The 27727-nt window shown below is 42.5% G+C and overlaps 1 protein-coding gene and 2 long non-coding RNA genes across 3 annotated transcripts in view; 1 reads left to right on the top strand and 2 right to left on the bottom strand.

Annotated features, from left to right (window-relative positions):
• The window catches only part of LOC139545107 (A disintegrin and metalloproteinase with thrombospondin motifs 12-like), a 59995-nt gene extending 49523 nt beyond the window's left edge, over nt 1-10472 (bottom strand). Inside the window, exons 1-2 of the mRNA XM_071352511.1 lie at nt 10154-10472; nt 9609-9955 (exon numbers count right to left, since the gene is read on the bottom strand). Coding sequence (XP_071208612.1) covers nt 9609-9955; nt 10154-10271 — 465 coding nt within the window. The 5' untranslated portion in view covers nt 10272-10472. The remainder of the gene's footprint in view (nt 1-9608; nt 9956-10153) is intronic.
• Nucleotides 10473-18112: 7640 nt separating this feature from the next.
• Nucleotides 18113-21117, top strand: LOC139545092 (uncharacterized). Its single transcript, XR_011668994.1, has 3 exons — nt 18113-18245; nt 19028-19102; nt 20608-21117. It is a non-coding gene; the product is annotated as an uncharacterized lncRNA (long non-coding RNA).
• Nucleotides 21118-22258: 1141 nt separating this feature from the next.
• On the bottom strand, nt 22259-23188 carry LOC139545093 (uncharacterized). The gene is made up of 2 exons (XR_011668995.1): nt 22958-23188; nt 22259-22531 (listed from the first exon to the last, which is right to left on the bottom strand). It is a non-coding gene; the product is annotated as an uncharacterized lncRNA (long non-coding RNA).
• Nucleotides 23189-27727: the final 4539 nt, after the last annotated feature.

The raw sequence follows: 27727 nt of genomic DNA, 5'->3' as shown, positions 1-27727 counted from the left end.
ACATGTTTTACATATAATTAAAGATACACTTGTTCTTAATGCAACCGCTGTATCAGATTTAAAAAAAACTGTACGTAAAAGCACACCATGCAATAATCTGAGACGGCGCTCAAAAATAACAAAATTTCTCCGCCATGTTGGAGTCAACAGAAATACGAAATGACATCATAAATATTCCCTTACCTTTGATCATCTTCATCAGAATGCACTCCCAGGAATCCTAGTTCCACAATAAATCGTTGTTTTGTTCGATAATGTCCATTACTTATGTCTAAGTAGCTACTTTTGCTAGCATGTTTAGTGCACATGTCCAAACGCTCGCGCAGCTGCAGGCGAACTCGGACGAAAACTTCAAAAGGTTATATAACAGGTCGAATAAACTGGTCAAACTAAGTAGAGAATCAATCTTCAGGATGTTGTTATCATATATATCCAATAACGTTCCAACCGGAGCATTCCTTCATGTCTGTAGAAGTTATGGAACGCAAGGTGATATCATGAGGAAAGCGCATGACCAGGAACTGGCATTCTGCCAGACTAATGACTGAAACACCTCCCATCCGGCCCCACGTCACACTAGAGGCTTCATTCCACGTTCTACAGACTGTTGACATCTAGTGGAAGGCGTAGGACAGATCCATATCTTACAGGGAATTGAATCAGCGATGAGTTGAACATTGACCAAACTTCCTGTTTGGATTTTTACTCAGGTTTTTGCCTGCCATATGAGTTCTGTTATACTCACAGACATCATTCAAACAGTTTTAGAAACTTCAGAGTGTTTTATATCCAATAGTAATAATAATATGCATATATTAGCATCTGGGACAGAGTAGGAGGCAGTTCACTATGGGCACGCAATTCATCCAAAAGTGAAAATGCTGCCCCCTATCATAAAGAAGTTTTAACAAATGCATGGATGTCTTTGCACACTCAATGTCTCTTTGCTCTAGCCCAAACGCATGCATTATCACAACAGCTGCATATCCTCAAGGCCATGTATTTACACAGTTTGGCTCATTAAAAATGACTGCAAACCAAACACGATTGACTGAATGTGAGACAAGACCTTGCAGGAAAGACATTCCTGATGTGACAGGAGGAAACACTGAGAGAAAGGCCATGTACTGACTCTTCCGGTCATTTTACAGAACATCGTTAATCCTCTTCCATATCCTCTTGATAGTTCTACCAAAGTAAATCATCAGGTACAGAATGGAACTCTCTCCTTTGTCTCTTTCACTGTTGTCCAGCTATATTCCTTTGTCTCTCTTTACTGTCCAGCTGTTTTCCATTGACTCTCTCTGTGCTGTCATGCTGTTTTACTTTGTCTCTCTCTCTGTTGTCCAGCTGTTTTCCTTTGACTCTTTCTGATGTCCAGCTGTTTTCCATTGACTCTCTCTCTGATGTCCAGCTGTTTCCTTTGACTCTTTCTGATGTCCAGCTGTTTTCCTTTGTCTCTCTCTGCTGTCCAGCTGTTTCCTTTGACTCTTTCTGATGTCCAGCTGTTTTCCTTTGACTCTTTCTGATGTCCAGCTGTTTTCATTTGTCTCTCTCTGCTGTCCAGCTGTTTCCTTTGACTCTTTCTGATGTCCAGCTGTTTTCCTTTGTCTCTCTCTGCTGTCCAGCAGTTTTCATTTGTCTCTCTCTTCTGTCCAGCTGTTTTCATGTATTTCTCTCTCTGTTGTCCATCTGTTTTCCTTAAACTCTCTCTCTGCTGTCAAGCTGTTTTACTTTGTAACTCTCTCTGCTGTCCAGCTGTTTTCCTTTGTCTCTCTCTGCTGTCCAGCTGTTTTCCTTTGTCTTTCTCTGCTGTCCAGCTGATTTATTTTTGTCTCTCTCTGTCCAGCTGATTTATTTTGTCTCTCTCTGTCCAGCTGATTTATTTTGTCTCTCTCTGCTGTCCAGCTGATTTATTTTGTCTCTCTCTGCTGTCCAGCTGTTTTCCTTTGTCTTTCTCTGCTGTCCAGCTGATTTATTTTTGTCTCTCTCTGTCCAGCTGATTTATTTTGTCTCTCTCTGTCCAGCTGATTTATTTTGTCTCTCTCTGCTGTCCAGCTGATTTATTTTGTCTCTCTCTGCTGTCCAGCTGTTTTCCTTTTTCTCTCTCTGTCCAGCTGATTTATTTTGTCTCTCTCTCTCTCTACTGTCCAACTGTTTTACTTAGTCTCTCTCTCTCTCTGCTGTCCAACTGTTTTACTTAGTCTCTCTCTCTCTCTCTCTGCTGTCCAACTGTTTTACTTAGTCTCTCTCTCTCTCTGCTGTCCAACTGTTTTACTTAGTCTCTCTCTCTCTGCTGTCCAACTGTTTTACTTAGTCTCTCTCTCTCTCTACTGTCCAACTGTTTTACTTAGTCTCTCTCTCTCTCTGCTGTCCAGCTGTTTTACTTAGTCTCTCTCTCTCTGCTGTCTAACTGTTTTACTTAGTCTCTCTCTTTCTCTACTGTCCAACTGTTTTACTTAGTCTCTCTCTCTCTCTCTGCTGTCCAACTGTTTTACTTAGTCTCTCTCTCTCTCTGCTGTCCAACTGTTTTACTTAGTCTCTCTCTCTCTCTCTACTGTCCAACTGTTTTACTTAGTCTCTCTCTCTCTCTCTGCTGTCCAACTGTTTTACTTAGTCTCTCTCTCTCTACTGTCCAACTGTTTTACTTTGTCTCTCTCTCTCTCTCTGCTGTCCAACTGTTTTACTTAGTCTCTCTCTGCTGTCCAGCTGTTTTCCTTTGACTCTTTCTGCTATCCAGCTGTTTTCCTTTGTCTCTCTCTGTTGTCCAGCTGTTTTCCTTTGACTCTCTCTGTTGTCCAGCTGTTTTCCTTTGACTCTTTCTGCTGTCCAATTGTTTTTGATTGTCTCTCTCTGCTGTCCAGCTGTTTTCCTTTGACTCTCTCTGCTGTACAACTGTTTTCCTTTGACTCTCTCTCTGCTATCCAGTTGTTTTTGATTGTCTCTCTCTGCTGTCCATCTTAATTCCTTTGTTTCACTCTGCTGTCCAGCTGTTTTACTCTGTCTCTCTCTCTCTGCTGTCCAGCTGTTTTACTCTGTCTCTCTCTCTCTGCTGTCCACACGTTTTCCGTTGTCTCTCTCTCTCTATCTGCTATCCAGCTTTTTTCCTTTGTCTCTCTCAGCTGTCCAGCATTATTCCTTCATCTAGCTCATCTGTCCAACTGTTTTCCTTTGACTCTCTCTGCTATCCAGCTGTTTTCCGTTGTCTCTCTCTCTCTCTCTGCTGTCCAGTTGTTTTTCTTTGTCTCTTTCTGCTATGCAGCTGTTCTCCTTTGTCTCTCTCTCTGTTCTATCCATCTGTTTTACTTTGTATCTCTTTGTGCTGTCAAGCTGTTTTACTTTGCAACTCTCTCTGCTGTCCAGCTGTTTTCATTTGTCTCTCTCTGCTGTCCAGGTGTTTTCCTTTGTCTCTCTCTGCTGTCCAGCTGTTTTCATTTGTCTCTCTCTGCTGTCCAGCTGTTTTCATTTGTCTCTCTCTCTACTGTCCAGCTGTTTTCCTTTGTCTCTCTTTGCTTTACAGGTGTTTACTTTTGTCTCTCTCTGCCTTACAGGTGTTTTCTTTTGCCTCTCTCTGTGCTATCCAGCTAATTTCCTGTCCAGCTGTTTCATTTACTGTTGAAGTCGGAAGTTTACATACACTTGGGTTGGAGTCATTAAAACTTGTTTTTCAACCACTCCACAAATTTCTTGTTAACTTCTCTGCGCTACGGATCCCTTTAGCGGGATCATTTTCCTAAACAACCGCTGAATTGCAGGGCGCAAAATATTACTACAAGTATTTATAATCATGCAATCACAAGTGAAATATACCAAAACACAGCTTAGCTTGTTGTTAATCCACCTATCGTGTCAGATTTTGAAAATATGCTTTGCAGCGAACGCAATCCAAGCTTTTGTGAGTGTATCAATCAATGCTAGAACAGCTAGCCCCAAATTAGCATGGTCACGAAAGTCAGAAAAGCAATCAAATTAATCGCTTACCTTTGATAATCTTCGGATGTTTGCACTCACGAGACTCCCAGTTACACAATAAATGTTTTTTTTGTTCGATAAATATTACTTTTATAACAAAAAAACGGCATTTGGGTTGCGCGTTATGTTCAGAAAACCAAAGCCTCGTTCCGTTCGACGAAAATTCCAAAAAGTATCCGTAATGTTTGTAGAAACATGTCAAATGTTTTTTATAATCAATCCTCAGGTTGTTTTTAACAATCATAATCGATAATATTTCAACCGGACCGTAACCTATTCAATAAAAGAGAGAAAGAAAATGGAGAGCTATGGCCTGAAACTATGTCTAAAGCCTGGTCACAGCCTGAGGAAGCCATTGGAAAAGGAATCTGGTTGATACCCCTTTAAATGGAAGAAAGACGGGCAAGGAAACACAGATAAAAAATAAAAAATTTAAAAAAAATCACGTCCGGGTTAGATTTCCTCAGGTTTTCGCCTGCAGATTCAGTTTTGTTATACTCACAGACAATATTTTGACAGTTTTGGAAACTTTGGAGTGTTTTCTATCCTAATCTGTAAATGATATGCATATTCTACGATCTGGACCTGAGAAATAGTCAGTTTACCTTGGGAACGTTATTTAAAAAAATAATAATAATCTGACCCCTAGCGTCAAGAGGTTAACAAACTATAGTTTTGGCAAGTCAGTTAGGACATCTATGTTGTGCATGACTGTCACGCCCTGACCTTAGTTCCTTGTTTATGTCTCTATTTTGGTTTGGTCAGGGCGTGAGTTGGGGTGGGCATTCTATGTTTTGTTCTATGTTTTGTATTTCTATGTGTTTGGCCTGGTATGGTTCCCAATCAGAGGCAGCTATCAATCGTTGTCTCTGATTGAGAACCATACTTAGGTAGCCTGTTCCCACCTGTGTTTGTGGGTAGTTGTAATCTGTCTCTGTGTCTGCACCAGACAGAACTGTTTCGTGTTGGTCTATTTTTGTTATTTCGTCTTAGTGTTCTGAGTTAAAATAAATATTAACATGGACACTTACCACGCTGCGTTTTGGTCCACTCCTTCTTCCTAGGACGATCGTTACAATGACACAAGTAATTTGTTTACAGAGACAGATTATTTCACTTATAATTCACTGTATCACAATTCCAGTGGGTCAGAAGTTTACATACACTAAGTTGACTGTGCCTTTAAACAGCTTGGAAAATTCCAGAAAATTATGTCATGGCTTTAGATGCTTCTGATAGACTAATTGACATAATTTGAGTCAATTGGACTTGTACCTGTAGATGTATTTCAAGGCCTACCTTCAAACTCAGTGCCTCTTTGCTTGACATCATGAGAAAATCAAAAGAAATCAATAGTACGCAAGTATAAGCACCGTGGGACCACGCAGCCGTCATACCGCTCAGGAAGGAGACGCGTTCTGCTGCATAGAGATGAACGTACTTTGTTGCGAAAAGTGCAAATCAATCCCAGAACAACAGCAAAGGACCTTGTGAAGATGCTGGAGGAAACAGGTACAAAAGTATCTATATCCACAGTAAAACGAGTCCTATATCGACATAACCTGAAAGGCGCTCAGCAAGAAAGAAGCCACTGCTCCAAAACCGCTAGAAAAAAGCCAGACTACGGTTTGCAACTGCACATGGGGACAAAGATTGTACTTTTTGGAGAAATGTCCTCTGGTCTGATGAAACAAAAATAGAACTGTTTGGCCATAATTACCATTATTATGTTTGGAGGAAAAGGGGGGAGGCTTGCAAGCTGAAGAACACTATCCCAACCGTGAAGCACGGGGGTGGCAGCATCATGTTGTGGGGGTGCTTTGCTGCAGGAGGGACTGGTGCACTTCACAAAATAGATGGCATCATGAGGTAAGAAAATGATGTTTTGGGGCGCCTAGTGGTTTGAGCGTTGGACTTGTAACCGAAAGGTTGCAAGATCAAAACACCGAGATGACAAGGTAAAAATACGTTGTTTGTCACGCCCTGACCGTAGATTGCTTTGTATGTTTCTATTTTTAGTTTGGTCAGGGTGTGATGTGGGTGGGTATTCTATGTTGTAGGTCTAGGTTTTCTATTTCGATGTGTTTGGCCTTGTATGGTTCTCAATCAGAGGCAGCTGTCTATCGTTGTCTCTGATTGAGAGCCATACTTAGGTAGCCTGTTTTCCCACTTTTGTTGGTGGGTGGTTATTTTCTGTTCAGTGTTTTTCGTCACCTTACAGGACTGTTCGTTTGTCGTTTTTGTTGTTTTGTTCAGTGCTCAGTTGTTTATTAAAATAATGAACACTTACCACGCTGCACCTTGGTCCTCCTCTCCTTCTCCCGACGACAAGCGTTACATTGTTCTGCCCCTGAACAAGGCAGTTAACCCACTGTCCCTAGGCCATCATTGTAAATAAGAATTTGTTCTTAACTGACTTGCCTAGTTAAATAAATGTAAAGTAATAACAACAAAAAAGTGATATATTGAAGCAACATCTCAAGACATCAGTCAGGAAGTTAAAGCTTGGTCGCAAATGGGTCTTCCAAATGGACCAAATGACCCCAAGCATACTTCCAAAGTTGTGGCAAAATGGCTTAAGGACAACAAAGTCAAGGTATTGGAGTGGCCATCACAAAGCCCTGACCTCAATCCTATAGAAATTTTGTGGGCAGAACTGAAAAAGTGTCTGCGAGCAATGAGGCCTACAAACCTGACTCAGTTACACCAGCTCTGTCAGGAGGAATGGGCCAAAACTCACCCAACTTATTGTGGGAAGCTTGTGGGAAGCTACCCAAAACGTTTGACCCAAGTTAAATAATTTAAAGGCAATGCCACCAAATACTGATTGAGTGTACGTAAACTTCTGACCCACTGGGAATGTGATGAAAGAAATAAAAGCTGAAAGAAATAATTCTCTCTACTATTATTCTGACATTTCACATTCTTAAAATGAAGTGGTGATCCTAACTGACCTAAGACAGGGAATTTTTACTTGAATTAAATGTCAGGAATTGTGAAAAACTGAGTTTAAATGTATTTGGCTAAGGTGTATGTAAACTTTCAACTCAACTGTATCTCTCTCTCTCTGCAGTCTAATTGTTTTCCTTTTACTCTCTCTCTCTACTCTCCATCTGTTCTATTTTGGCTCTCTCTGCTTTACAGCTGTTTCCTTTTGTCTCTCACTACTGTCCAGCTCTTTTCCTTTAAATCTCTGTGCTGTCCAGCTGTTTCCATCTGTCTCTCTCTGCTGTCCATCTGTTATCCTTCGTCTCTCTCTCTGTTGTCCTGCTGTTTTCCTTTGTCTCTCTCTACTGTCCAGCTGTTTTCCTCTGTTTCTCTCTGCTGTCCAGATATTTTGATTTGTCTCTCTCTGATGTCCAGATATTTTGATTTGTCTCTCTCTGCTGTCCAGATATTTTGATTTGTCTCTCTCTGCTGTCCAGATATTTTGATTTGTCTCTCTCTGCTGTCCAGATATTTTGATTTGTCTCTCTCTGCTGTCCAGATATTTTGATTTGTCTCTCTCTGCTGTCCAGATATTTTGATTTGTCTCTCTCTGCTGTCCAGCAGTTGTCTGGTCAACAGACAGAGAGCAAAGCTCACAACTATCATTGTGATGAAAGTCAAAGTATTAATTTCCTTTGTTCTTATAAGAAACATACAAGAATTCTAAAAATACAGACGTCTCGTTTGTGTGTGTGACTCAAGTCTTATTTCAGTCTCTTTCTAAACAGTAGCCATAGAAACCACATTCTCAAACTTACTGTCTGTGGTCAAACAAGGAGAAACATAACACTGTACAGAGAAAGAGACAGAGAGAGACAGAGAAAGGGAGAGAGAGAGAGAGAGAAAGAGTGAGAGCTGAGAGAGGGAGAGAGAGTGGTAGAAGTAGGGTGAGCGTGGAGAGAGAGGGAAAGATCGTGCAAGGGAGACAGAGTCTCCCAGTATAGGCTGAGAGGAGGCAGCCGCAGTCATTTGTGGGCCATGGAGCTAAAGTATTTCTGCAAACAGTCTCAGGAAATCTTTGAAGGCTGGACCAACAGACGGGGTACTGTCAGTCTAAAGCGGGGTTTGCTCAGCAGCCTGTGACCAGCCATACCACATACCAATTCCTCTTATGCTTCTCTTCTGTATATTTGAGTACTGTTCTGATGCCTCTCTCCTGTACATTTCAAAGAAAGTTCTCCTGACTTTGGGGAGGGTGTGGCTTCTAGGTGAATTGGAAATAGGGCAAGACATTACACAAACTAAATGTCCTATCTCAGCTTAATCAATGAAGCTAAATCAATGGAGCTAAATAAATATTTCCTTCCTATTTTAGTTATCTGTCCCTGCTTCTCAATGTGGTGGATTTGCCTTATTGTGAAGCCTTATTATGAAGCCTTATTGTGAAGCCTTATTGTGAAGCCTTATTATGAAGCCTTATAGTGAAGCCTTATTATGAAGCCTTATAGTGAAGCCTTATAGTGAAGCCTTATAGTGATGCCTTATTGTGAAGCCTTATAGTGAAGCCTTATAGTGAAGCCTTCTAGTGAAGCCTTATTGTGAAGCCTTATTATGAAGCCTTATAGTGAAGCCTTATAGTGAAGCCTTATAGTGAAGCCTTATTGTGAAGCCTTATTGTGAAGCCTTATAGTGAAGCCTTATAGTGAAGCCTTATAGTGAATAAGGCCTTATAGTGAAGCCTTATAGTGAAGCCTTATTATGAAGCCTTATAGTGAAGCCTTATAGTGAAGCCTTATAGTGAAGCCTTATAGTGAAGCCTTATTGTGAAGCCTTATTGTGAAGCCTTATAGTGAAGCCTTATAGTGAAGCCTTATAGTGAAGCCTTATTGTGAAGCCTTATAGTGAAGCCTTATAGTGAAGCCTTATAGTGAAGCCTTCTAGTGAAGCCTTATTGTGAAGCCTTATTGTGAAGCCTTATAGTGAAGCCTTATTGTGAAGCCTTATAGTGAAGCCTTATTGTGAAGCCTTATAGTGAAGCCTTATTGTGAAGCCTTATAGTGAAGCCTTATAGTGAAGCCTTATTGTGAAGCCTTATAGTGAAGCCTTATAGTGAAGCCTTATTGTGAAGCCTTATAGTGAAGCCTTATTGTGAAGCCTTATTGTGAAGCCTTATTATGAAGCCTTATTATGAAGACTTATAGTGAAGCCTTATTATGAAGCCTTATAGTGAAGCCTTATTGTGAAGCCTTATTGTGAAGCCTTATTATGAAGCCTTATTGTGAAGTCTTATTATGAAGCCTTATGGTGAAGCCTTATTGTGAAGCCTTATTGTGACGCCTTATTGTGACGCCTTATTGTGAAGCCTTATAGTGAAGCCGTATAGTGAAGCCTTATAGTGAAGCCTTATTGTGAAGCCTTCTAGTGAAGCCTTATTGTGAAGCCTTATTATGAAGCCTTATAGTGAAGCCTTATAGTGAAGCCTTATTATGACGCCTTATAGTGAAGCCTTATAGTGAAGCCTTATAGTGAAGCCTTATATTGATCACTGACTCAAATAACTCCAAAAAGCATAAAGATGGAGAAGGATTGCAGTGTCTTTTAACTACCTCAATTTGTGTTAAAATCAGAGTACATAATGAGCAATAACAAGGATTTCTGTCACATGCATGAGTTAAATTCTAAATAAGATCAGCATCCTGATTTCTTACCAAGCCTTCACAGGCGCTGATGGCGGCTGTCCCGCGCGCATTAGTAGAATCCGTCACCGTGCCGATCAGGTGGCACGCGTTCTCCCCTGTGGTACGGGGCTCAGTCCGGTTCACACTCCCATTTCGTCTCTCCAGAATATAATCGTTTGACACCAAATATTTGTTGACTGTTAAATTGAAAACCAAATCACGACCCTTGTAGTTCACCTTATAATAAACGCGTTCCTCCAAAGGCCCCAAGTCTCGCTTACGCCGCCCGCGGTGTGCCAGAGAGTGGGAGAGAAACTGTCCATCTCTGAAAATTTTGACTGGATGGACCACGGACACATCTGACTGGAGAAAGCGACCTGAGGATAAAATGGAAAATGAAGTACAGTGGAATTATCAATAGCCTACAAGATCATTTATAAAAAACTGACTACCAACGCAAATTCATGCACTAAGCTTGCAATGGCTATAAAGTACTTTGTGTGAAATTGCAACAATAAAATCGAAACATTGTTGCAGTTATTATAGCCTAGTTGTAACAACTGAGACATACTGACCTGATTCTGCATCGGGAGAGAGGAGGCTGCCAGGCAGCGAGAACTCGGCATGGCTTGCTGCCAAAAACAAAACAGAATGTAGCAGAGAAAGAACCCGACTCACCCGCGGACATTGCATATTTCATCTAACCAAAATCAAGAGATTTAAAAAGATTCACAGGCATTGAAGTCCCAATTGTGCTTTATAGGCGGTCTAGCGACTTCTTCGTTCCATCAACGGCCAGCGTCATGGATGAGGAGGAAAACTTTAGGCTGGTTACAGAAAAGTGTGAGAAAGGGAGAAAGCTGCAACTTTGCGCGTGGGAAGGGAGGAGTAATAGGCTAGTAGTGTCTCGTTTCTTGCCAGGGGCGAGAGGGGAGTGGAGGGAGCGGAGGGGAGTGGAGGGGCGAGAGGGGAGCGGAGGGAGCGGGAGGGAGCGGAGGGGAGCGGAGGGGCGAGAGGGGAGCGGAGGGAGCGGTGGGGAGCGGAGGGAGCGGAGGGGCGAGAGGGGAGTGGAGGGAGCGGAGGGGAGCGGAGGGGTGAGAGGGGAGCGGAGGGAGCGGAGGGGAGCGGTGTGGTGTGCAGCTGCAACGCAGTGGGAGATAACTCAAACGCTCGCTCACTCACCCCCTGTGCTTTTAGAGCAAATCAAGTAAACTCTGTGCTCTAAACCGTTTATTCAATATTCCAATTCAATTCGATGCCTAAGTAGGCCTAGAATTAGTAGGATAACCCTGTAAAATAGCTTCCTTTTTCATTTTCAGTATGCCTTGCAGTCAAGTCTCTACAGGGTTGAATTTGAGGGCTACTCCTACTACTATTCAAGAGCCAAAGTGGTGTTTCATATGCACATTGAGTGGTGTGAGTAATGAACCTGTCCCCTCAAGACCATTAAAAAAGATGGACTAGAAATTGAAGATTTGACCTGATTTTCCTGGAAATTACTTTTTGTCTTGACTTTTTGGTGATTTAAGATACATTGTGAATGAATTAAATCTATTTACCTATCCATCTATTGAAGTGATTTTTTATGAATGAAAACCGCATGTCTCTCAGTCATAACCTGACCCACTGGTGGTGCCAGGGTCTGGTATTTAAAAAAGAAATCTTAACCTTTATTTAACTAGGCAAGTCAGTTAAGAAGAAATTCTTATTTACAATGACGACCTACAGCGGCCAAACCTGGACAAATTGTTGGCTGCCCTATCATGACTGGTTGTGATACAGCCTGGATTTGAACCAGGATGTCTGTAGTGACACCTCAAGCACTGAGATGCAGTGCCTTAGACCACTGCACCACTCTGGAGATCACAACACTCAGATCAGACCCAGGCACAGATCAGACCCAGACCCAGACCCAAAACCTAGACCCAGACCCAGACCCAGAACTAGACCCAGACCTAGACCCAGATCCAGATCCAGACCCAGACCCAGAACTAGACCCAGACATAGACCCAGAAATAGACCCAGACCCAGACCTAGACCCAGAACTAGACCCAGACCCAGACCTAGACCCAGAACTAGACCCAGACCCAGACATAGACACAGACCCAGATCCAGAACTAGACCCAGACCTAGACCCAGACCCAGACCTAGACCCAGACCCAGACCTAGATCCGACCCAGACCTAGACCTAGACCCAGACAGACCTAGACCCAGAACTAGACCCAGACCCAGGCATAGACCCAGACATAGACCCAGACACAGACCCAGACATAGACACAGACCCAGAACTAGACCCAGACATAGACACAGACCCAGACCCAGACCCAGATCCAGCATACTCATCTGTCTGGGGGGACACATACAGAGATGAGAGTGAGGTGCCTTGTTTCATGTTAAATAACTGAGGTCTGGAGGACCTACACACACGCACGCACGCACGCACGCACGCACGCACGCACGCACGCACGCACGCACGCACGCACGCACGCACGCACGCACGCACACACACACACACACACACACACACACACACACACACACACACACACACACACACACACACACACACAATAACAATTCTCAGTGAACCAGCAGGGTTTTGGGGGGCAGTGGGGGACAGAGTGAATGATGGGATGAGGGAGAGGGAGGGAGAGAGAGAGGGGGGAGAGAGGTAGAGGGAGGATAGAGAGGTATGGACTGAATGAGTGATTGAATAAATTAGGAATGATTGATTTGATATTTGAGAGGGTGAGAGAGAGAGAGAGAGAGAGAGAGAGAGAGAGAGAGAGAGAGAGAGAGAGAGAGAAACAGAGAAACAGAGAGAAAGAGAGAGAGAGAGTGAGAGGGGGGGGGTGATAGAGGGATTCATTAGGTAAAATATGAATGGAGGTTCGAGGAAAACCCTGTTCTCAGGAAGTTCCACATAGATTTTTCTAGAGAACGTGGATCATGTTGTAGCCCTCTGGACACACACACACCTCTCGGGAAACCTGTGGGATTTTCCAGCCAGCGCATAACAGCACAGTAAACCAATTTTATTGAGACGTTTATGTCATAACAGCAACCCCTAGCTATTTCAGTAGTAACTAGTGCAGAGGCACCACACCCACAGCCACATACTCAAAGCTGAGCAATAGAGATGGCATTATCTGATATGACCGGTTATAAACTGAGATAGGGCAGGGGGCCGAGTTTGTGAATTTGTTGGTTTGATATGTTGCTTAAACTTCAAATGAAATAGCCTAAGACAAATTACTTGTCAAAACACAATATTCTCATGTGTTTAGCTACTCTTAATGAAAACCATTCATTGTTTGTATGTCCAATACAAGATACATGGCAGCCATTCTGTTGGAACATGATCCTCTGCCAAGGCAACAGATTCAGTTTTTTCCCAGAGATATATCTAAATATCCCAAAAGGCTTTTCAACTCAGAATCATGCTCACAGTACTTTTTTTAATCAGTCCTTATCCCAGAGCAATAAATCTAAATACAGTGAATTCAGAAAGTATTCAGACCCCTTGACTTTTTACACATTTTGTTACGTTACGGCCTTATTCTAAAATGGATTAAATATTTTTTTCCCCTCATCAATCTACACACAATACCCCATAATGACGAAGAAAACACAGGTTTAATAATTTAGCAAATTTATAAAAATGTATAAAACGGAAATATCACCATTACATAAGTAATTGTCACGTTCCTGACCTGTTTTCTGTTAGTTTTGTATGTGTTAGTTGGTCAGGACGTGAGTTTGGGTGGGCAGTCTATGTTTTCTGTTTCTATGTTGGTTTAAAGGGTGACCTGATATGGCTCTCAATTAGAGGCAGGTGGTTTTCATTTCCTCTGATTGAGAGCCATATTAAGGTAGGTGTTTTCACACTGTTTGTTTGTGGGTGGTTGTCTCCTGTGTCAGTGTCTGTATGTTACGCCACACGGGACTGTTTTCGGTTTTGTTTGTTCGTTCGTTTTATGTAGTCAGTTTTCCTGTTATTGCGTTCTTCGTGTTTCATGTAAGTTCGTCGTCCAGGTCTGTCTACATCGTTTATTTGTTTTGTTAATTATTCAAGTATAGTTCGTTTTTTCGTCTTGTTTAAATAAATTATGTCATCACACAACGCTGCATTTTGGTTCAATCCCTGCTCCTCCTCTTCGGATGAAGAGGAGGAGGAAAGCCGTTACAGAACCACCCACCAATCCAGAACCAAGCAGCGGAAATTCGAGCAGCGGCCAAGAGATCAGGACTCATGGACTTGGGAGGAAGTATTAGAGGGAAAAGGACACTGGGCGCACATTGGGGAATATCGCCGCGCTCGTGAGGAGATGGAGGCAGCGAGAGCCCAACAGCGGTGGTATGAGGAGGCAGCAAGGAGACGTGGCTGGAAGCCCGAGAAGAAACCCCAAAAATGTCTTGGGGGGTGGCTAAGAGGTAGTGGGCCAAGGGCAGGTAGGAGACCTGCGCCCACTTCCCAGGCTTACCGTGGAGAGCGGGAGTACGGGCAGACACCGTGTTACGCAGTAGAGCACACGGTGTCTCCTGTACGTGTGCATAGCCCAGTGCGGGTTATTCCACCTCCCCGCACTGGTAGGGCTAGATTGGGCATTGAGCCAGGTGTCATGAGGCCGGCTCAACGCGTCTGGTCTCCAGGAAAGCCGTTACAGTAATAAGTACTTTGTTACTAAGTACTTTGTTGAATCACCTTTGGCAGCAATTACAGCCTCAAGTCTTCTTGGGTATGAATCTACAAGCTTGGCACACTTGTATTTGGGGAGTTTCTCCCATTCTTCTCTGCAGATCCTCTCAAGCTCTGTCAGGTTGGATGGGGAGCGTCGCTGCACAGCCATTTTCAGGTCTCTCCAGAGATGTTTGATCGGGTTCAAGGCCAGGCCACTCAGAGATTTGTCTCGAAACCACTCCTGTCTTGGCTGTGTGCTTAGGGTCGTCAAACTTTTGCCACAGTCTGAGGTTCTGAGTGCTCCGGAGCAGGTTTTCATCAAGGATCTCTCTGTACTTTGCTCCGTTCATCTTTCCCTCGATTCTGACTAGTCTCCCAGTCCCTGCCGCTGAAAAAAGTCCCCACAGCATGATGCTGCCACCACCATGCTTCACCGTAGGGATGGTGCTAGGTTTTTGTCAAGACGTGACGCTTGGCATTCAGGCCAAAGAGTTCAATCTTGGTTTCATCAGACCAGAGAATCTTGTTTCTCATGGTCTGAGTCCTTTAGATGTCTTTTGGCAAACTCCAATCGGGCTGTCATGTGCCTTTAACCAAGGAGTGGCTTCCGTCTGGCTACTCTACCATATAGGCCTGATTGGTGAAGTGCTGCAGAGATGGTTGTCCTTCTGGAAGATTCTTCTATCTCCACAGAGGAACTCTGGAGCTCTGTCAGAGTGACAGGCCCTTCTTCCCCGATTTCTCAGTTTGGCCGGGCGGCCAACACTAGGAAGAGTCTTGGTGGTTCCAAACTTCTTCCATTTAAGAATGATGGAAGCCACTGTGTTCTTGTGGACCTTCAATGCTGCAGAAATGTTTTGGTACCCTTCCCCAGATCTGTGCCTCGACACAATCCTGTCTTGGAGCTCTACGGACAATTCCTTTGACCTCATGTGTCACGTCCTGACCATAGTTCTTATGTGTGTTGCTTGTTTTAGTGTTGGTCAGGACGTGAGCTGGGTGGGCATTCTATGTTGTGTGTCTAGTTTGTCTGTTTCTGTGTTCAGCCTAATATGGTTCTCAATCAGAGGCAGCTGTCAATCGTTGTCCCTGATTGAGAATCATATATAGGTGGCTTGTTTTGTGTTGGGGATGGTGGGTGGTTGTTTCCTGTGTTTGTGTTCTGCACCAGATAGGACTGTCTCGGTTTTCACGTTTGTTGTTTTTGTATTGTTGTAAGTGTTCACGGTTCGTTATATTAAACATGTTGAACACTAACTGCGCTGCATTTTGGTCCTCTCCTTCATCCCAGGAAGAAAGCCGTTACATCATGGCGTGGATTTTTCTCTGACATTCACTATCAACTGTGGGACCTTATGTAGACAGGTATGTGCCTTTCCAAATCATGTTCAATCAATTGAATTTACCGCAGGTGGACTCCAATCAAGTTGTAGAAACATCTCAAGGATGATCAACGGAAACAGGATGCACATTAACTCAATTTCGAGTCTCATAGCAAAGGGTCTGAATACTTATGTAAATAAGGTATTTCTATTTTTTATATTTAACACATTTGGAAACATAAAAAAATAAATAAATTGGGTTTGTCATTGTGAGGTACTGTGTGTAGATTGATGAGGGGGGAAAAAACTATTTAATACATTTTAGAATAAGGATATAATGTAAAAAAAATTGGGGAAAAGACAAGGGGTCTGAATACTTTCCGAATGCACTGTATATTGCTCTGGCTTATCCCAAAAGGCTTTCCAAGTCAGAATCAACAGTGTTTTTTTAATCAGTCCCAGAGATTACCCAAACTGACCTAAAAAAATTGAATGTGTGTGTGTGTGTTTGTTTGCTTGTGTGTGTTTCTGTGTGTGTGTGTGTCTACTATGGTCCTGGACCACCAGCTATGTGTTTAGATCTTGGTTTAATATCAGACTCACAATAGGGACTTACTCACTTAGTCTGCAGGTTAAGGTAAATTCACACACTACCAAGAAGGAAGGTACGGAGCGGAATGTAGTGTTGGCAATGTCGTTTTATAGGTTATTCATCATTTTGCATTGATAGGTGTATGTACACCTGTCAGCCTTTCTTTCTCTGTCCATGGGATGGCGGTGTTCTACCTGACATGGTGAACTTTGGTCCAGACTCTTTTAGTACAGTGGTGGCTTGCCCTCTCAACCTCTCACAGATAGTAACTCAGTAAAGAAAGCCACAATAAGGACTAGCCACACTAGTGGAATTTGCTGTTTGCCTTCAAAATAAAAGTTCCCCATTGAAACATCCAAACGGATACAAATAGTGGAATATTGCAATTTTTGGACTAGATAATGGTAAACAAGGTTGGAATGTTGTTACATAACTTGAAATTAATACAATAATTAATTAATTTGACAATAAAATTTTTTTTAAAACACTGTGGACTTATTAGACTGCATTATTGCCCTTGGGGGTATACATGCAGTACATTCCATTCGGAAAGCATTCAGACCCCTTCACTTTCCACATTTTGTTACATTACAGCCTTATTCTAGAATGGATTAAATAAAATTGTTCCTCATCAATCTACAAACAATACCCCATAATGACAAAGCAGAAACAGGCTTTTAGACATTTTTGCAAATTTATATATAAAAAAACTAACTTAAATATCACACTTACATAATTATTAAGACCATTTACTCAGTACTTTGTTGAAGCACATTTGACAGCAATTACAGCCTTGGTTCTTCTTGGGTATGATGCTGCAAGCTTGGCACACCTGTATTTGGGTAGTTTCTCCCATTCTTCTCTGCAGATCCTCTCAAGCTCTGTCAGGCTGGATGGGGAGCGTCGCTGCACCGCTATTTTCAGGTCTCTCCAGAGATGTTCGATCGGGTTCAAGTCTGGGCTCTGGCTGGGCCACTCAAGAACAGGTCTTTCCTTGCTCACATCTCCCTCCAGCTTAAACTGTTAGTGTCCCACAAACATTTAAAGAATGACTTCCCCTAAAAAAACACCAATGCTTTATAAAATGGCCTATATGGCATTGATATGAGTCAGAAACATTTATTCTTGTCAATATTGAATATAAAGTGTAAAGAGGATAATTGTGGTCATAAAGTCTCATGTAAAACTGAGTTTGGAACCTAAGTGAGTCACGAGTAAATGAAGGTTGGGTTTTCATTACAATTATGTCAACAATTCATGCCCCCTTTTGCCAAGCTCCACGTGCAAATCGCCCCTCCACCCACTTCGCTTCCCTTTGTGGGTCTTTATTGTTTCATTGCCCCCATCACGTTCAAAAGATTATGGCCATTTGAGACTGAAAAGCCCTATAAGCAGTGGTGGAAAATGTACCCAATTGTCATACTTGAGTAAAAGTAAAGATACGTTAATGGAAAATAACTAAAGTAAAAGTAAAAGTCACCCAGTAAAATTCTACTTGAGTAAAAGTCTAAAAAGTATTTGGTTTAAAATATACTTAAGTATCAAAAGTATAAATCATTAAGCAAACCAGATGCCACCATTTTCTTGTTTTTTTCATTTATGGAAAGCCAGGGGCACACTCCAACACTCAGACATAATTTACAAATGAAGCATGTGCGTTTAGTGAGTCCGCCAGATCAGAGGCAGTAGGGATGACCAGGGATGTTTGGCTGATAAGTGGGTGAATTTGACTATTTTCCTGTCCTGCTAGGCATTCAAAATGTAACGAGTACTTTTGGGTATCAAGGAAAATGTATGGAGTAAAAAGTACAATATTTTCTTAAGGAATGTAGTGAAGTAAAAGTAGTCAAAAATATAAATAGTAAAGTAAAGTACAGATACCCCAAAAACTACTTAAGTAAAAATACTTAAAAGTACTACTTAAGTACACCACTGCCTATACGGATTGACCATGCCTCTGGGTCGACAGTGCATGCTTCTAGGAGGATGCACAGCCAACTATGGTTTCTAACATGCAACTAGGACTCTAACGTGCAGAATTGGTGGTTGGAGTTGGTTGGTCCCCAATGGGGGTGAGTATACTGGTAGCTAGACCATAAACTGCTGGTTATGTATATTTTGATAATCATTCTCACTTCGCTAGCATAGCTGACATTAGCTAGCTAACTACCTAACATTAGCCTACCTCAATAAAACTCGGAATTGGCTTGGCAACACGATAACATTTCAAAAGAATGCAAATAATTAGTTGTAAAACCTTTTATCATGATTGTGATGTCGCCAGATTGACTTTCGATGCAGTATAACTTTAGCGAGCTAACTACGATTGAGGGGACCACCGTATTTCAGCTAGCTAACATTAGCATTGCTAGTTATTTTTGACAAACTTCACTAGTAACAGTAATGGCAACATTGCCATCTCTTTAAGGTAAATTTGATGACATTGTTTCCTACTAATTATTTACCTACTTTAGCAATGTCACCGTACTTCCATGCCACTATAAGTTAGTGTAATTTATACAAAACAGTTACATTAGCCTCCGAGGTGCAACATGTCTAGGGCACAAATAAAGCATGCAGCTATTGGTTGCAGCTATCTTGGTAGTAGCTAACTTATGTCTGACTACAACCGTGTAAGAACCAGCAGCAACAAACCCAAACCAACCCAGGGCGATAGCAAAACATGTCACAGTTGAGTACATAGTGTAACGGCATCACCAGCTTGAATCAAATCGTGAGGCAGTCAGTCTACATCTGTAAAGCGCAGAATTAGCTTCCAAACAAGATTACATTATTTCTCAAGCTGTTTATAGTTCAGGGAAGATGACAATCGTTGATAGTGTTTTTCTGTTAGACAAAGTGCATAGTTGGGTGCCTGACTGATCCCCTGGTCATGAACAGATGCCGGGACCTACCAGAAGGAGCAGAAGTGGGTATCATAGCAATGTGACTTAAATAATTTCATTCACTGTTCACTTGATATTTTCACAGCTTGTCAGGCAAGACCTCAATAAAAGTGTGCCATGCAGCACAAGTAGCCTTGTGACACCTCCTCCATTGTTGCCAGTCTCCCCCGACTCTTATGAAAAGGACACGCCATCACGAGGCCTCTGATAGTAACCCCAGTTACTGCCCTGATAACACAGACAGTGAAAAGTTTTATTTAAAAAATACCTGGCTTGATAAACTAGTAAGCTAATTGCCCAGCCAAGCAGGTACAACTAGTAGAGTTATTTTGTTTGTAAAGTGCATTAGCAAAAAGATTTGTCCTTTCTTTAGAACAATTAGCAATTTTGCACTTGGCTGTCTATTATATCACCCTGCCCTCCCAGTCAATAAGATTGCCTTTTGTATTTATTAGAAAAATGTCCAGTTTGCAGCTGAATGTGCAGATGGTCTGGAGAATGGAGGAAGGGATAGGGTCGAGAAGTCAGGTTGTCGGGTGGCCGTACCTCACTAATTGCAGGATTTCATCTGGAGAAAGAGGTTAAGGCGGAGGGTAGTTCTGTGGGACTATTGGACTCAATAGTCAGTGAATGAGGAGTGGATGTCATCAACCTTTTAAAAATGATTGACAAAGTTGTCCGTGGAGGATTAAGGAGGGAGGATAAGGTGGAAAAAGAGTTTCCTAGGGTTATAGTGATAGAAAGTGGCTTTGTAGTTGATACACAGGAAAATAAGATAGAGAGGAGGGAGTGGAAGGATGATAGGTCCTCCGGAAGTTTCGTTTTCAGACATTTTCGCTGAGCTGCCCGCAGCCCTGTTCTGTAAGCTCGCAATGAGTCACTCAGCCATGGAGCAGGAGGGGAGGGCCGAGTCGGCTGGGAAGAAAGGCGACAGTGCAAGTCATAGGATGCAGAAAGGGAGGAGAGTAGGATTGAAGAGGCACAATCAGGCGACAGGAGGGGGGAAGGATTTAGCAGAAGGGAAAGATGACAGCATTGAAATTGAAGAGAGAGTAGTGGGAAAGAGAGAAAGTGAAGACTATGATGGCGCATGACCATCTGGGTAGGGGCTGAGTGGTTAGGGTTGGAGGAAAGGGAGACAGAAAAGGGAACAAAGTAGTGATCAGAGACCTGGGGGGGTTGCAGTGAGATTAGTTGGCGGACAGCCTCTAGTAAAGATGAGGTCAAGCGTATTGCCTGCCTTGTGAGTGGGAGGGGACTGGGAAAGGGTGAGGTCAAAAGAGGCAAGGAGGGGAAAGAGAGAGTTGGAAAGAAATCAATCGAAGGCAGAAGTCGGGAGGTTGAAGTCGCCAAGTACAAATAGCTGTGAGCCATCAGGAAATTTGCTTATCAAGGTGTCAAGCTCAATAAACTCTAAGGGCACCTGTTGGGTGATATGACAACAATTTTAAGCTTGAGTGGATGTTACGGATACAAGTGTTCTGTGTGTATCCTGTGTTTCTTTTCTCTCCTTCTCCCCTACTCACAGGTGACCCTCATCATTCCCCAATCAGTCATCAATCAGTCGCTAATCAGAAGACACCTGCTCCTTTTCCCTTACCCAATCACAGTCCCTTTCCCTTGGTTTAAAACCCCTGTCAGTTGTTTTCTCCCCAGCTCAATCTCTTTTGTAAATGCCTCCTGTCTGTAGATCGCTTGTGTGTTTTGCAGTTACATGTCACTTGGTCCCCACCTGTGAGTATTGTTTTGGTTATGGTGTTTGAGTGTTTGTTTGATGGTGGGAAAAGGGGGTAACCAGACAAGTCGCCCTTGGGCATACACTACCCGTAGGTAAACTTTGTTATATAAACACTAGTTAGAACTGGGCGGACCACCCCCTGTATTTTTGGTTAGTTAGTTAGCTGTTTGTGAAGTAGGCTAGTCTAGCTTAGGGGTGTTTTTGGATTATTCTTTCATTCCTTGGGTCCCGCTCAGCCCCTTTTCCTGCTCCCCCCATTTACCGTGTGTTTATAAATAAACATTTAGTGTTTGACGGTAATTAAGTTGTCTGTGGTTATTTTTGTTCTCACTGTTACGTTGTCACGATAATAATTTGCATGAGTTGTGTTACGGGTCCCATTACCATCACTCCTAGATTGTCGGGCCAAAGGGATTCGTAACAGTGGACAAATGAGTGTCAGTATGGAATTAAAATGAGGAGATCTACTTAGGAGAAATTAGTATCCCTGTGCCACCACCGCGATGATCAGATGCTCTCGGACTATGAGAGAAAATGTAGTCAGATGACGAGAGAGCAGCTGGACGGCGCACAATTGGCCCAGCACCGCACACGGTAAGGGAGGGTTTGGCCGTTGGGGCTTTCCATCCTGCTCTAGTGACTCCTTGTGACAGGGCTGGGCTACTGCAAGCTGACTCAGGTCGAACAGTGTTTCCTCTGACACATTGGTGCAGCTGACATAGGGGTGAGAAGAAGTAGGTGGCCAGGCGGGTCATGTTTCAGAGGACACATGACTCGACCTTCATCTCTCCTGAGCTCATTGAGGAGTTGCAGAGATGAGCCAAGGGACCAAATTCAGGGAGACTGAAAAAAAAAATAGCAAAAAAATTATACATGACACATCTATTACTTTTTATTGTATTTTGTTATTGAATATCAATGAGGGGAGATATGAGACACCATACAGGAAGGTATGATGACTGACATGTTTGGCAAGGTTGTCACGCCCTGACCTTAGAGATCATTTTAATTCTCTATTTGGTTAGGTCAGGGTGTGACTAGGTTGGGCAATATATGTTTTCTATTTCTTTGTTGGCCTGGTATGGTTCCCAATCAGAGGCAGCTGTCTATCGTTGTCTCTGATTGGGGATCATATTTAGGCAGCCTTTTCCCACCTGTTGTTTGTGGGATCTTGTTTTTGTGTAGCTGCCTGTGAGCGGCCCAGAACGTCCCATTTCGTTTTCTTCTGTATTGTTTTTGGTGAGTTTCATATTTATTAAACATGTGGAACTCTAAGTACGCTGCACCTTGGTCCATTCATTCAGACGAGCGTGACAAAGGTATCCCCAGCACCTCTAGACACAATGTTGATAGGTACATATCTGTATCAGCTGTGAATGACAATAAAAGATGAAAGATAATATTTGCACATTGTTATACTAGCAGAACACTGCTTCTACAGTAATGTGTGAAGGATGGTTTATTCTACATGGAACTGTTACACTTGAAAGTTATCAAAACACTTTGTTTAGAATGTCTACCTAAGTTCAGCACATTCTTCTTATACTACTCTGTAGGTTACTCAGAACAAGAAGAGTGCCATCCTCCTGCATCTCACATCTGCCTGTAGTTATTGAACTCTGCCTGCTGGACCCATGAGGCAAACTCTGTCATGTCCAGGATGGAGTGTCATGCACTTCACCCCTCCTGCCGCCTGACAGCACATGTCCATAACCTGTAAGACATGACATAGATGTAAGGGACTTCACTTCATCACCCACTGGAGACTTCGAGGTAGAAATGCCGTTCTGGTTAGACAGCAGAAGTTGACGACAACAGACGACTGATTTTGATTTGTTAGGTAAAGTGTAGGCATAGATATTTAGAAGCACATCAATACGATAATTACACCAGAACATTTTTGTCTTTGTAACACGAACACATCCATAGATTTTTAGTTGATGTACAGTGCATTCGGAAAGTATTCAGACCCCTTGACTTTTTCCGCATTTTGTTACGTTACATCCTTATTCTAAAATGGATAAAATACATTTGTTTCCTCATCAATCTATACACAATACCCCATAATGACAAAGCGAAAACAGGCAAATACATAAAAAGACGACCATCCACCATCCCCATCCAAAATGCCGAAACCTACTTGAAGGTGACAGCACTCCATGTTGCTCCTAGTGGCCGGGTTCCACGTCATCTCCTAATGTCCTCAGACATGGATATCTGAGGTCGAATACTGAATTGTATCCTGGGTGACCTGCCTGTGTAGGACAGCTGAGCTGACCGAAGACCGTGGGCATTCAACTTGCAGTAGTTGATATTGTTTCCACGGTAACATGTATTTACATCACGCGATGAAACGTTGAAACTACGCTGCAAACTACTTTCGTAGGAAGGCGTTGTATAACGCATGTCTTATGAAACACATTCCAGCCACTTGCTCTTGCTATCTTGCCATAGCTGATTTGACAGAAATATCAGCTACATTGGATAGCCAGCTTCAGCTGTCACCAAGCTAGGCTAGCTAGCTGCTGTCAGCTTGGCTAAACACAAGATCAGCGCAGGTTTTAGCCTACACATAGAAATGAATTAGCTAACCATCTTGAGATGGGGAGTCAGTCAAGTTCTCAACTTCAAAACTTTGTTCTCTCCCTAGCAAAGCTAGCTTAGCTTACGTCGCTGTACTCGCTACTGCACTTTGTTGTGATTGAATGGCAAAGACACACCCAAGAAACACCCACATCATACCACACCCCCAAGACAACTTTCGTTTGCCTTCTGTCATGGCCGCTAGCATTACTTTTATTTGACCTTTATTTAAGCAGGGAGTCACCCTTGAGACAAGGGTCTCTTTCACAAGGGATCCTGCATATACAATTTCACAAGACAAACTCAAAAAAAGAATACAATATTTAACAAGTAAAATACAGCACAACACAAATATTCAAGAAAATAATTACATTCCTCAATAAGAAGGTCCCCAATCAATATTTGACATTAACCGAGCGGCACCAGAACATCCAATTGTAATGTATTTTGTAGTTGGTTCCACCAATGAGGTACTTTAAAGCTAAGTGGATTTAGCCAGTTCGGTGGATACCCGATGAACTTCGAGAGTTAGCCAACCTTGTGAACGGATTTGGTATCTCATGTTTCTATATTTTAACATCAAATCTTAATGAGCATTGATGGAAATCAGGAAGTGCAGTTTACCTTTTAACACCTGTTAATTCAATTAGTGGGAGGAGCCTACAATGAACAACTAGACAAAATGTGCTGACAATAACCACGTTTCTATCCAAAGTAAAAGTAAAGTCAAACATTATAAAAAAGAATCACGACACTTGTGATAGAAACAGGACATTTCGGTACAATTTTATAAATGACGAGAGATCATTTGTTTGTTCAGCATGGTGAGATCTTTTTTGTGTCTGTAAAATGTATTATGCAAGAAATGGCAGTGGAAATGCTTTTATGCACAAAAATGTATATAATAACCATCATATTGAAGTAAACTTGAAGTCATGTGATGATATGGTGTGTGGTCCTCCCACTACAACTCGGGAAGCCATGCAGTTATGCTACAGCTGACGTAAGTTATGATGAATTTCTCATGGTGGTGAAAGTGCAAGGTGATGAGCTTGATGCTCCTTTCCGATATACAGTATATCGAGAGTCTTATTCTGCTGACATGATGATCGATGATTGGCTGCTGTTTGAACAAATAAAAATAATATTTTGTCCATAATAATGTCTTCATGTAGGCTACACCCACACTGTATCTGTGAGCTGTTGGCTAGAGCAAAGGAGCCAATAACGGAGTGAGCACATTAGCTTCAGTGCATTCAGAAGGTATTCAGACCCCAGACCCCCCTTTTGTTATGTTACAGCCTTATTCTAAAATTGATTAAATAGCAACTTTTCCTCATTAATCTACACACAATAGTGTGTAGATTTTTATGTGACTACGTGTATGTGACCAATAAAATTTGATTTGACAATACCCCATAATGACAAAGCAAAAACACGTTTTTAGACATTTTAGCAAATTTATTAAAAATAAAAATAAGTATTTGAGACCCTTTGGTACGAGACTTGACATTGAGTTCAGGTGCATCCTGTTTCCATTGATCATCCTTGATCAACTTGATTGGAGTCCACCTGTGGTAAATTCAATTGATTGGACATGATTTGGAAAGGCACACATCTGTCTATATAAGGTCCCTCAGTTGGCAGTGCATGTCAGAGCAAAAACCAAGCCATGAGGTCGAAGGAATTGTCCGTAGAGCTCCGAGACAGGATTGTGTCGAGGCACAGATCTGGGGAAGGGTACCAAAAATTGTCTGCACCATTGAATGCCCCAAGAACACAGTGGCCTCCATCATTCTTAAATGGAAGAAGTTTGGAACCACCAAGACTCTTCCTAGAGCTGGCCGCCCGGCCAAACTGAGCAATCGGGGGAGAAGGGCCATGGTCAGGGAGGTGAGCAAGAACCCGATGGTCACTCTGACAGAGCTCCAGAGTTCCTCTGTGGAGATGGGAGGATCTTCCAGAAGGACAACCATCTCTGCAGCACTCCACTAATCAGGGGCCTTTATGGTAGAGTGGCCAGACAGAAGCCGCTCCTCAGTAAAAGGCACATGACAGGCTGCTTGGAGTTTGCCAACAGGCACCTAAAGAGTCTCAGAGCATGAGAAACAAGATTCTCTGGTCTGATGAAATCAAGATTGAACTCTTTGGCCTGAAAGTCACGTCTGGAGGAAACCTGGCACCAACCCTACAGTGAAGCATGGTGGTGGCAGCATCATGCTGTGGGGATGTTTTTCAGCGGCAGGGACTGGGAGACCAGTCAGGATCGAGGCAAAAATGAATGGTGCAAAGTACAGAGATCCTTGTTGAAAACCTGCTCTGGACCTCAGACTGGGGCGAAGGTTCACCTTCCAACAGGACAACTACCCTAAGCACACAGCCAAGACAACGCAGGAGTGGCTTTGGGACAAGTCTCTGAATGTCCTTGAATGGCCCAGCCAGAGCCCGGACTTGAACCTAATCGAACATCTCTGGGGAGACCTGAAAATAGCTGTGCAGCGATGCTCCCCATCCAACCTGACAGAGCTTGAGAGAATCTGCATAGAAGAATGGGAGAAACTCCCAAAATAAAGGTGTGCGAAGCTTGTAGAGTCATTTACATAATTGTATTATACGTTTTTATTTAACTAGGCAAGTCAGTTAAGAACAGATTCTTATTTACAAAGACGGCCCACCCCAGCCAAACCCGGACGATGCTGCGCCAATTGTGCACCGCCCTATGGGACTCCCAATCACGGCCGGATGTGATACAGCCTGGATACCCAAGAAGACTCGAGGCTGTAATTGCTACCAAAGGTGCTTCAACAAAGTACTGAGTAAACGGTCTGAATACTTATGTAAATGTGATATTTCAGTTTTAAATTTTTTATAAATTAGCAAAATAATTCTAAACCTGTTTTTGCTTTGTCATTATGGGGTATTGTGTGTAGATTGGCGAGGGGGGGGGGACAATTTAAGTAATTTTAGAATAAGGCTGTAATTTAACAAAATGTGGAAAAAGTCAAGGGGTCTGAATACTTTCCGTAGGCACTGTATTTTTATTTTCTTGTATTTACCCCCCCCCCCACCCCACCCCCCCCCCAGCCACATTAGCATAGGATTTTGGGGATCATAATGAACTACAAATGCCATGATGATCTGGATGAGCCTGCCGACCCAAGGTAAATGTAAGAATCTCTGGATTAACTAATATTAGTTACATTTAGTAATTAAGAAATTGGCAACATTTCTTGAAATTGACAATTTTGAGAATGGTCTTTTGCAAGTTTAAAATTGACACAATACCTGTTAGCAAAGGTGTCAGCTTGAGATGACGTTCAGTAGATTGCAGGGATTTGTAGTCTTGCATGATATCTCCTTAGATGCTAATTTGCATTTTTGAATCTGAGAGTAAATAGACCCTCTGAGTCAGAAAGTCACCTTGTCCAAGAGATTTAAATGGTTATCAAAACGTCACGCCAGTTGCTCAAGTGTTTCTGAAATTCCCTTATAGGTAAAATGAATGGTGGAAAAACGATTTTATCCATTTCCCTGTTTGACTGCTAGGTTTATCGGTATTATGACACCTCCACTGTGGGGCTCTATATACCATTATTATGGGAGATACCCAAGTATTCTGTTTTGGGGTTTATGCATATAAACATCATATCCTGTTTATAATACCTCAAGCTTGTATCCCAGTTATGTGAAATCAGGGGAAAGGGGGTACCTAGTCAGTTGTACAACTGAATGCATCTTCCACATTTAATCCAACGCCTCTGAATCAGAAAGGTGCGGGGGGCTGCCATAATCGACATCCATGTCTTCTGCGCCCGGGGAACAGTGGGTTAACTGCCTTTCTCAGGGGCAGAGTGACAGATTTTTACCTTGTCATCTCAGGGATTCGATCCAGTAAGCCCAACGCTCTGACCACTAGGCTACCTGCTGATAAGATGCCTGGGTTATGCTGATCTTGGACAAGATAACGTGGCATGTAAACGTCTTATCCCATTTACTGTTGCTTTTCATGGTCTGCGAGTTGCACATATCATGGGTGTTGTGCAGTCTATGGTGTTGTGATGAGGTTTTCATCTGATTGTCAAACAAATTACTTTTTTAAAAGTACATGCGCAGTCCAATCCACCATAATAATTTCATAATTTATTTTGCTGATACTCCGTACTGGACCGTACAGCATACTAGCTACTTTCACCTCTAACTTAGACATGTTTCTGCTTATAATTTCTGACATTTGGTGGGCCATAATATGGGTGCTTGACTGCTGTTAGGTCAGAACGCTCGGATCAACCCTACTCCTTGGCCAGAGCGTCCAGTGAGAGAAGCGCTC

This window comes from Salvelinus alpinus, chromosome 19 (genome assembly GCF_045679555.1).
Source record: "Salvelinus alpinus chromosome 19, SLU_Salpinus.1, whole genome shotgun sequence".
Lineage (NCBI taxonomy): Eukaryota > Metazoa > Chordata > Actinopteri > Salmoniformes > Salmonidae > Salvelinus > Salvelinus alpinus.
The sequence above is the reverse complement of the archived record's forward strand: the minus strand, read 5'-3'. Positions and strand labels throughout refer to the sequence as shown.